At 46.2% G+C, this 11867-nt stretch overlaps 1 protein-coding gene across 1 annotated transcript; it reads left to right on the plus strand.

Moving 5' to 3' along the window:
• LOC109842130 lies at positions 328-1850 on the plus strand. The gene is made up of 7 exons (XM_020411039.1): positions 328-430; positions 504-740; positions 809-988; positions 1090-1161; positions 1238-1309; positions 1390-1578; positions 1654-1850. Exons 1-7 carry the CDS (start codon positions 328-330, stop codon positions 1848-1850), a joined length of 1050 nt encoding a protein of 349 aa, XP_020266628.1.

The following is an 11867-nucleotide window of genomic DNA, read 5'->3' on the forward strand; positions in this document are numbered from 1 at the left end:
GAGGAGGAGTATGTGGATATAGATATTGACCAAGAAGAACTTGATGCAGGTTTGTCATACTCTTTGATCCTCTTTCTCAACTTCAATTGATATCAACGAAAGATCTGGTTCATTTAATGAAATAATCCTTATCATTTCAGGTAGGACAACCGACGACCATGAGTCGCTCACTTCCCGTCGTGCGAGATTCAGGCCTGGTGGCCAAGCTCCTACCCAGGTTGATACACGTGGCCAGTCCACCGTCGTGCGAGATTCAGGCCTGGTGGCCAAGCTCCTACCCAGGTTGATACACGTGGCCAGTCCACGCATGAACGACCCGTTGGTTCTATGAGGGGTGATATTCCGAAAAAGAAAAAGATCGCTCATAAACCACACGTTGGTCAGCGTTCCTATGAAGTGGATTTAGGAGACTTCCCCGACAGGGAGGAAGGTAATACTTCGTCGTTTTCATTGCTTTAAGATGACTTACCTTCTGGAATTCGTAATCATGTTTTATGTTCCAGGGTTCTTTGAAGAGGGCGAACTCCCATTGTCTCCCGTATTCACTGTTTCTGATAATATGGATAGCTTCATGGAGCAGATGTGCGACGCCCTTCGTGACGGTTCTCTGGGTATCGATCTAAACATTGATCTTGGACAGGTGAATAGTGTTGAGCCCACCGTTCCATATTCAGGTATATCTACATCCGATGATACCCTCCTCAAACATGGGGAAAGAGAATCTTCTGTTCTTGCTGCAGGTATTTCTGAACTTTCCCTTCTTCCTTATCTTCTTATACATATCTCCAACATTTAGGTTGTCCTGCAGATGTCGCGATGGAAAAGCCAGCTGAGGATCAGATCTTTCATGATGTGGGCTTCGAGGAACAGAGGTGTGCCTCTGTACCAGGTTCCTCGGGACCCGACGCTGGATTATTAGCCGATATGTTGGCTGAGCAGGCCACCAGAAGAACCGTGGGACCACCCTTTGAGAGTGATTCATTCACAGGTATATATCTGATTCCCTTCATCTTGCCTGATCTTTTGTCTATCCGATTCCCTTCATCTTGCCTGATATTTTGTCTGACTAACGAAGGATTAATATTATAGCGCCAGTCATTGGGATTAACCCAATATCGATTCCCGGCATATCTAGCTTACCTCGGAGTGACGGACTTGCAGGTACGCATACGATTTAGGGACATCGTACTCCTCTTTATTTATCTGACTTTTGACTAATATATGGGTGCAATCATAGGACCAGCCACCGGGACTGATACTCTTATGACTCCTGGCATTCCCCGGATACTTGAGGATGATGGACCTACAGGTATGCAGATGACCTTATCACCCCGATCCTCCTTATTTGTCTAAATTTTTATTTTGACTAATAAAGAAGTGCAACTATAGGCCCAGCCGTTGTGCCTGATGCCACTACAGTTTCTGGGACTGATAGTTTGCCTGAGAGCGGTGTCTTTCCGCCACAGCCGAGAGGTATGATCGATTTGCCTACAGGGGTTGATATATCCTCCATGACTACTCCTGCAGTTACTTCGGAACCTGTCGGATCTCAGCCCGAGGGGACCTCCGTTGGCATTGGTATGCTCGGAATTTGCCCTTAAGTTTTCTTATCATATTTGATAATCTCTTAGCCTTCCACACTGTTACTTGCAGGATCTCGATCATCTCTATATGAGCATGTTCGCGCCCTCTTGGCCGATACCGATCCTGACAGAGACATTTTCCGTACAGACCTCGGCTTTTTTACCGCCTTTTTTAACGGCATGATCGAGAAACTGCTTCATCGAGGATATTGTTTTGATCAGTTCAGGCGTTCCTTTTCTCGTCACATGCTGATGTTTAGGCCGTGAGGAAGTGGCTAGATTGAAGGAGGCCTTGAGGCACGCCGAGGAGTCCGTTACTCTTATTGCAGAAGACCTGGCTGGATTAGAGCGTTCTCGTGAACAGACGCTCGAGAAGCTGGGATCTACACAGGAGAGATTGATGAAGCTGAAGAATGAAGCCGCGAAGATCTTAAGCAGTTCCGAAGACTCTGTCCGAGCTAGTCTGCAGGCAGAACTTGAGCAGAGCTATGTAGACAGGCTTTCTAGTTTAGAGTCCCATGTTCTTAGCCGTCAGTTGCCTTCGGGCTAACGAGCTTTTTATTATATGCTTTTGACTTGATCTATTACTAGAAACTCCGCATTTGCTTCTTTCATGATATTTCTTTATTTACTTTGAACCCAACAATGATAAAATTTATAGGATTTTTGGCAAACCCTCAGCCCTCAACGGGTTTGATGTGCCTTTACCGACTACCGTTTGAATCGGGCTAGCATGTGAATTGTCTAGATCCGTTCCACATGTAACGTTGTGCTAAGAGAATAAATTCTCTGAGACTTTGTGCTATGTTGTCGAATACATAGACTTCACCCTTTCTTATAGGGAAAAGGTACCCCGCACCGCGTATTAGGCGATGACTTATCCCTTCTTAGGCTTCGGGATAAAATTCCCCAGACTGGATTCTGGTGTCTTTTTCAATCGGTGAAAGACTAAACCGGCAACGCGTGTTAGGCGTAGGCTTATCTCTATTTAGGAGTTGAGATAAAATTCCCCGTGCACAAAGTGCCCGGATTGGAAGTTGAGAATTGTGTCTTTTCTAAGAACAAAGACAGACTGGGAAATGGGAGAGGAAGAATTTTATATTCTATCTCCCGGGACTGAAGAGGAAGAGTTTTATATTCTATCTACAGTCGGAAAAGAAACTCAAGGTGGGATCTCCACCCCCAGAATCCGAAAAGATGAAGGGATCTCCACTCCGAGAATCGGAAAAGTTCGAACGACCCTAACTTTTATAGGATTGGTAATTTGAATCAAAAGAATCCCTCATTCATTGAGGAGAAAGCCCAATTTCGACCCTAACTTTTATAGGTTTGGTGGGAAAAGGAACAAAGGCGGATTTTCGTTTATCGAAAAGGAATGACTCGGTCTTGGCCCTAACTATTTGTAGGCTTGACTAAGTGAGATCGGGAATAATCCTAACTTTTATAGGTTTGACTGTTCAAATCGAAAGTGGACCTCTCGTTCATGGAAGGAATCGAGAGAGGAATTTGGCTTTGGCCCTAACTTTTATAGGTTTGACCTGAAAGCAAAGAAAGTGGAATACAGGTAGCAAAGAAAGTGCCAACTCGTATTATCACTTAAAGGAAGACTTTAACGCTAGGTGATTAGGACCTAACATGTTGAGTCTGAGAAATGCCAACGACGGGCAGATGGAAATGTTGGTGGATCCACCGTCGTTTCAATTGATCAGCGGGTGGTTTGGTGAGGAAAGATTAACCTATCAGAGGATTGGATCTCATCTCACAAAAATAACTCATAAGAGTTAGAGAATTTGACAATAAGAAGGAACATTCCGATATTCGGAGTTCGAACGTGGATTTCTTATTCATCAATACTACAATGATTGGGTTATCCCTAAGAATACCCCATGTGGTATTCTTCTGGGAACTTCCCAATACATTGGTTATCCTGAAGATACTAAGGATAGTATTTTTTCAGGAACTTGCCGTTTATCGGCATCATAAGCCGGTCACCGTCCTTGGTGACTAAGCGATATGCGCCACTTGAGTAAACTGTCTCTACTACGAATGGCCCTTCCCATTTGGGTTCAAATTTGCCCTTCTTCTTGGAGTTAAGGATCATAGGTCGTCTTTCAGTTAGAACCAAATCCCCTTATTTGAAGCTTCGTTGTCGAACCTTCTTGTCGAAAGCTCGAGAGATTCTGGCTTGGTAGAATTCGATATGTTGTTGAGCTTCTAAACGCTTCTCATCTAGACTTTCTAATTCTTCAAGGCGCTTCTGATGTTGTTCTTCGGTCGTCATCTGGGTTGCAAGAGCGATCCGAAGAGACGGAATTTGGATTTCCAAAGGAAGAACGGCTTCACATCCGTACACCAATGAATATGGGGTTGTGCCGGTCTGTGTACGCACCGTGGTACGATAGGCCCATAGAGCCGCGCCGAGCTTGTCATCCCAATCCCGCTTGTTATTTGATGATAGTCTTGTTGAAGGCTTCAGCTAATCCATTTGCTGTGGGATTATAAGCCGTTGACGAGATATCCTGGATTTTAGACTTTTCGCAGAACCTTATGAAGGCGTTGCTGACAAACTGAGGACCGTTGTCATGTATGATTCGTCTTGGAACACCATACCTGTAAATGATATGGTGCTTGATGAATGCAATGACGTTACTCGTTTTAACTTCTCTGAGTGGAACTACTTCAGCCCATTTGGAGAGGTAATCGGTAATTGCCAGGATGAACCGGTCACCTTTGACTGATGGGGGATTTATAGGGCCAACAATGTCCATTCCCCAAGTCTCGAACGGCCATGACGTAATCGAAGGATGCAGATGCTCCGGAGGTTGGTGCATATAATTCGCATGTACTTGACATGCGTGACACTTTCGGGCATATGCGATTGCATCGCTCATCATGAAAGGCCAAAAATATCCCATTCTTCTGATGCGGTCATAAAGCTTAGGACCAGGTTGGTGCGCGCCACACTCTCCTTCATGCGCCTCCCTAAGGACCTCTTCAGCTTCCTTGGTTGATAGGCAACGCAATAGCAACCCATCGTACCCCCAAAGCGGTATTAGGAGTTGGTGCGTTCTTACCGTAACAAACTGCTCTGCTTCGGGAGGTTGTGCCAGAGATACGGCCAATGCTGCTAACGCATCTGCATAGGTATTCTGTAGTCGTGGAATATGTTCGATAAAGAATCCTTCGAATGATTCTGCCATCTCTACTGCCATCTTATGGTATGGTATTAAATCCGGGCTTCGGACCTCGTACTCTCCCTGAACTTGTTTAACTATCAGTTGAGAATCGCCGAAGGCTTCGAGGTACTCAACCCCCAGTTCTTTGGCGAAACTGAGTCCTATGAGTAATGCATTATATTCGGCTACATTATTTGAGCACGGTTCCGTCAACGAGTAAGCTCGAGGCATCACGTGCTTTCCTGAGGAAACTAAGACAACTCCGACTCCGGAAGAAATCTTAGAACCTCCAGGAGTGCTCGCTACATTAGCTGCTCGTGAAGCGCCGTCGAAATACAAACGCCATACTTGCTGGTGCGAAGTTGCGTTTACTTCGTGGGTTTCATCGGGTAGATCGTCATATATCTCAGCGGTGTCCGTAGTTGGATTAGCTGCCAGGAGATCACAGATGGCCTGCCCTTTTACTGACTTCTGTTGTTTAAAATGTAAGTCGTATTGGGACAAGAGTAAGGCCCATTTTGCTAATCGCCAGCTCATGGAAGCTGGTTGAGTCATGAATACTCGAACCGGATTAACTTTAGAGATAACATAAATGGTCTGCCCGACCAGATAATGCCGCATCTTCTGAATAGCAAACACCAAGGCGAGGCATTCTCTCTCAATCATAGGATATCAAGATTCGGCACCTACCATGGTTCGGTTCAAATAATATACTGCCTGCTCATGACCGTTATCGTCATCTTGTGCAAGTAATGCACTTAATGAGTGGCTTGTCGCCTTGACATAAATCAAGAACGGTTTGCCTGATTTCAGTGCGACGAGTACAGGAGGTTTTGAGAGATATTCTTTAATACTCTCGAATGCCTTTTGACAAGCGTCGTCCCATACGAATGACACACCCTTCTTCGTGAGTTTGGAGAATGGTTGGCATTTTCCTGAGAGGTTCGAGATGAACCGGCGGATATAAGCTAATCGTCCTTGCAATCCTCTGAGCTCCTTGAGGTTTCTTGGCGGTTGCAATTCATTAATCGCCTTTACTTTATCAGGATCGATGTGAATACCTTTGGTGGTGACGACGAATCCCAGGAATTTACCACTAGACATTCCGAGGAAAGACTTGGTAGGATTCATCTTCAATTGATGGGCTCGCATCAAGTCGAACATGGTCTTCAAGTCCTTAATGTGATCCTTTTTATCACGACTTTTCACGACCAGATCGTCTACGTAGCATTCAACAGTCTTTCGGAGATGATCCTGAAAGATCTTTGACATAGCTCGTTGATATGTAGCACCTGCGTTCTTTAAGCCGAAGGGCATAACTGTGTAACAGAAGACACCGAGGGGCGTTCTGAATGCGGTGTGCTTTTCATCATCTGGATGCATCTTTATTTGGTTATAACCAGAGAAACCATCCATGAAAGACATCCTCTCGAACCCGCACGTATTGTCGATGATAACATCCGTGATGGGAAGGGGAAAATCGTCTTTTGGGCATGCAGCGTTGAGGTCTCGAAAATCGATACAAATCCTGACCTTCCCGTTCTTCTTAAGGACTGGGACAATATTAGCAAGCTACTCCGGATGTTGTTCTTCCCGAACGAAGCCCGAGTCAATAAGCTTTTTAACTTCGGTCTCGATTGCTTCCATCATTTGCGGAAACGAAGCCCGAGTCAATAAGCTTTTTAACTTCGGTCTCGATTGCTTCCATCATTTGCGGACGAAACCATCTTTGTTGTTGTTTGACAGGTTTGACATCCGTCTTGATATTGAGATGATGCACTGCTACATTTGGATCGAGCCCTGGCATGTCTTCATAATTCCAGGCAAACACATCGATGTACTCCCTGATAAGAGAGATTAACTCCTCTTTCTCTTCAGGCGGGAGGCTGTCGCTAATGAATATAGACTTCGGATTATCTTCGCTACCCATATTCACCTGGAGTACTTGATCTTCGGTAGGAGGTTCTCTTTGTTCGAACCTATCACCGTACTGCATGTTCAGGTGATGAACCCAAGGATCTTCCCATGTCGGCATCTGGTCGTCCTCCTCTATTGTGGTAGGATCGACCGTAACCATGTTCGACATCAACTTTTTGAACATCTCGCCAATGCTATTATCGGAATCCCAAGCTGAAGAATCAGAAGAGTATCCGTTTCTAGCTTTGTTAGCAATTTGATCGATGACTTGCCAGCAACATTCGTCGTCAGACGAGGAGACATAACCAAGACCTCTCTTATGACGATAATAATCATCGGGTTTTCCCTTTGGTACATAGGCCATTCGAGGTGGAACTCGCGCACCTCGACCAAAGCAAAGACCCTCTCCGAGTGTGAAGTCATATCCATACTTCTCCATTAGATTGCGCGCTTTTGCGTCATACCTAAATAAGTGAGGAGCAGGTTTATCATCATCATCTTCCTCTTCTAAGAAGTGATCGGGTATCGGAGTTTCTTTTCCTTTGCCGTAGACGACTTCTTTTCCACCCCCTGTTCCTGCGGGGATGACAAGCGTCACTCCGCATGGATCTTGTACCTGCTTTTTTGTCAAGCAAAATGATTGAAGTGGCATATACAAGTCAGGGTTATCATATAGTTCTTTAGTGACATTATCAAGACACATCGAGTACTCTAAATCATCATTTATTGATAGTTCTTCGGCAAGTTGCCAATTACAACTACTTTCCGATGATTCATCATCGTCAAGATTGATTACAATGGGTACAATGTCATTAAGTACAAAACCACCATCATAATCAAACCCAGCTTCGGTGTCAGCTTCATCCCCGCTGTCCGTTCCTTGGGCCGATGGTTCAGTATCGGATTCGGCGCCGTATAAAAGGGAATCAGTGAAATAGTTCTCTAATCCCTTAAACGGTTGCTTATCCGCGACCACCGTCTTGACTTCATTATTTGTGTCCACATACTTGAGGCACTGATGAAGAGTTAACGGGACTATAAGATTGCAGTGGATCCAAGGTCGACCCAACAGTAAATTATAGGATGTTTCTGCGTCAATCACATAGCAAGTAACTTCTGATCTCAAGTCTCCGATCTGACACTTTATTCTAATCTTCCCCAAAGGTCTGGACCCGCTGGTGTTGAATCCGTAAATCGTAGTGCCAGTGGAGGCTAGTTTGCTAGTCGGAATTCCGAGATGATGCATCAGTCGGAATGGCATGATGCTAACAGCAGAACCCGGATCAACTTGGATCCGGTTGACCATGCTGGAGCTAATGTGCCCGGTGAAATACAAAGGCCGATCATGTTTTGAGTTCTTTGTCTGCATGTCTTCTTTGGTAAAGGAGATACAAGGAAAATGATGTGTCGCGAGATTGCAGTGTTGAGCTGACGGCTCCGGTCCTTCAGGAGATGGCTTGATTCGAGTCAAGAAAGCTTCAGAGTCGCTCAAGGCCTCTTGTAATGCTTTCCTTGTATCCTTTGAAAGACGTAACAGCTCGTATAGGGTTATCCTAGCCGGGATATTGGCCAACTGCGCCATGATGTCAAAATGGGGCGGAGAGCTTGCATTTCCCGATTTGTCTCTCCCAATCGGATGATTGAATCGAGACTGCCTCGGATTTTGGGCTTCTTGACGTAAAGGCTCTTTCCCTTTCTCCTTCTGCTAGACTTTCTCCGTAGCTACAGGCGTTGGGGGAGTTGCTGTAATTCCCAGTTCTGCCAATGTCTTGGAAGGAGCGGTTTTGGTGCCTAATTGCTCGGAAGCATCCGGGTACTTGTAGTGATACTCATTCCCACTTCGGGTTGCAAAGGCCTCCTGTTCATCTTCAGAAAGCGGGAAGGCGGGAATTTCTTCGTCATCTTCTCCTGGAATAACAGAAGCTCCATAACAAGACTTACCTTTTCCTTTTGACTTTTTCTTGGAAGAGGTTCCAGTCCATTGTTCATCTCCAACCAAATCTGGATGAACCCAAAGAATCTCACCATTAGGGGCTGTGTGTAGCACAAGTCCTTTCTGACGCTGTTTGTGTGGATCATCATTCACCGTCTTTACTGCTGCATTTATCACTAGTTCATGTTGGAACCAGTTCAAGGGAACAGAGCCGAAGCTAATCGACACTGCATTCGCACCCACTTTCTTCTCCTTAGGTTGCTTCATAGTGATGACCCCGACATCGATCAGAGCTTGAATCTTATCTTTAAGGGCGTAGCATGCCTTGGTAGGATGGTGCACCGCTCTGTGGAATGCGCAGTACTTTGGATCATTAATTCTTTTAGCGTCTTCTTGATCCTGGACCGGAGGCAACTTGATCTTGTTGTTCTCGATAAGGTATTTAAAAATACCGGGAACTTCATCCTCTTTGAATGAATAGACCTTTGGAAACTTTGGTTCTGAAGCCTTTTGCTTCTGGGGCTGTTGCTGCCACCTTGATTGTTGTGGCGCCTTTGGCGCCTTTTGTTACTGCTGCTGCGGTTGCGCTTGCACCTCGAATGTTTGATTTGCGTCCACAGCATTCGCATGTGCTTTTCCCTTCCCCTTAGGGACAAAGTTCTGTTGTGGAGAATTATTCGCTATTTGGCCCCTTTCCGCCTTCTTCCTTTTAAGGAATCGCTCGGCTCGTTCTCTTCGCACTTTCAAGTCCTTCCAGGTCTTTGGTAGCGCCATTCCCATAGCTTCGAGGATGTCCAATGAAAGATTATTGTGACAAGTCTCGAGGATAAAATCTTCACTGACCGGATCCCTGCAGTTCATTGCTTTGTTTCGGAATCTCTTCACGAAATTTTCGACCGTCTCACCATTCTTCTGCTTCTCATCGAATAGTGTACCGATTGAGATTTCGGTGTCGTCATCGAAGAAGTTTGTCAGAAACATATCTTCCATGTCGTCCCAACTGCTGATACTCCCGGGCTTGAGACGGCGATACCAGTCGAAGGCTGCTCCGCGAAGAGTGCCGACGAATGACCGCACCATAAGAGGCTCATTCCCAGAAATGATTCCTAAATGAGACTTAAAATATATTAAGTGTTGGGTAGGGGAACCCTTTCCATCAAACGGCGTAAAGTTGATTAAATTAAACTTTGCCGGATACGGAATTGATTCCCACTCCCTTGGGTATGGACATGGTATGCCGGACCTCTTCACTTCTTGAGCATTCATCAACGCGTTGATTTTGCTCTCCAAGTCCTTCATCTTCTTGTCTTCACTCGTACCTGTCTTCGAGTGGCTTCGGGGAGAGGGAACGTGGTCCTCTTTTGCATTATCATCCATGGGACCGCTTCCATTGTCGTTGTTGACAGGAGGGATATTTATGTTAATATTATTCTCTTCCCGTTCATTCTCATCTTGATTCTGATTATTACGTCGACTGGGTTCTCCTTGGTGAATTGCCAGTGCCGCAATTTGCTGGTCATGCATCTCTCTCATCCGTTGCATGGCCATCTCCATCTCGAACTTGAAAGTTTCCTTCTGCTTATTCAGGGCATCTTCAAGCATCTTGGTTACTTGCTCGGCGCTGATCATGAATGACTCGTAGGGTTGTCCCGTACTAGAAGCCGTGTCATCGGACGCCATAGCCGAGCAAGAATCTGAACCAGCATCTGACACCTCCTCTTCCAAAGGAAGTCCCTTTTGCATCCTTTGGTAATTCTTTCGCGTATTGATCCCTAATCGCGATCGAGTCACACGCTGTGATACTCCGGCAAACCGATCTGGGCCAAATTGTCGTGTTAATTTCCCTCTGCCGGTCATATTAGCAGACACTTCTAGGTATTCGTCCTCTTGTCGAATGGGTTTCCTCCTTTGGAAATGCCTTGGTTTGGCCTCGGACGCCCTGGTAGAGATTCTCTCAAACACCGAGACTCTTCGTGGGGCTTTAGAACAGCAGCATTCTGACAACACCGCCTTGATGATGTTGGCACACGGACAGTGAGACTCCGTGTCTTGAGCGTATCTCTTTCGAGACTTATCCATACCCCCAGCTCTATAGTACAACTCGTCAGTTTGATAACTGGAGCAACTCATAGAGTGTTGGCATGACTTCCCAGGTATAACACCATCATCATCAGACGAATGTGCTTCCTTCTGGGGACGCGACGCTTTATTAGCGTTTTCAAAAGTCGCGCGTTCAAGCTTACACTTCTGCGAGCGTGAAAACTTAACGGGCTCTTGCACTTCGACCCGCGATCCAATGCGGTCGGTAACAGGGGCTTTCCCTCTATTATCTTTCTTGGGGGGATTGATACGACCCCCAGTCTGATTTGTCATTTGGGGACCTTTCAATGGTCCTAATCGCTCCTTGACAGGTGCTTTACCTCGGTTCTCCGGTAAAGGACCGAGGCGACCTTTCAGAGGAACCCTGGATCTTGAAGGACCCACGTTCTTGCCTGGCTCCGTTGGAGGTGCAGGAACAGGAGAAACGAGATCTGGATTTGAAGAAGTTTGGGTGATAACTCCACCCACTTTTGTCTTAGGTGCCGGTTTTGACTTTGGCACCCAAACCCATTTATGTGTAGACGGTTTCTTGACCGTCTCTTCTTTCTTCATCTCTTCCGCTTTCTGTAGAAGGATTCGGGCATGCGCTAGCAATGCGTGGTTTTTCTTGATTCGCTCTTCGAGAGTGGAGCGAGTCTTCTTAACGCGGATCCATTCGTTTGTCTCCGCCTTAGAGGAGGGGTTGTCGGTTCGCCGTTGTTGTTGGCGTTGCCTTGATTTCAGGTCCTCATTGTAGTGGATCCCGTCCATCGATTCTGCGGCTTTGGCCAATTGTCGTGCAAGGCGTTGTCGTCGTCTTTGGCGCGCTCTCTTCGACAAAGTTGGAGCAACTTCAGCAGTCGCCTTTGTGGCGGAAGGGAGATCTGGATCTGCAGCCTCGACCTCTTTGGATGCCGTCGGGATGTCACAGGGCACGGGTGCAGCAGCGGAGACGGGATCTTGGATCTTAGAGCTGAAGGTCCCGCGAACGTCTTTGGAAGATGAGGTCTTCCTGTGCCTGTTTGGAGAGGAGGATCTGGAGGAGGAGGAAGAGAGGTACTCTTCAAACTTCTGCTGATCGAACTCATATTCGATCTCTTCATTCACCCGGATCTTGAATACCGGTTGCATCACGACAGCCTCGGCAACAAGGCTGTTGGCTCCCACTGTGGTCGCCAG

The sequence above is a fragment of the Asparagus officinalis genome, chromosome 5 (genome assembly GCF_001876935.1).
Source record: "Asparagus officinalis chromosome 5, Aspof.V1, whole genome shotgun sequence".
Taxonomy (NCBI): domain Eukaryota; kingdom Viridiplantae; phylum Streptophyta; class Magnoliopsida; order Asparagales; family Asparagaceae; genus Asparagus; species Asparagus officinalis.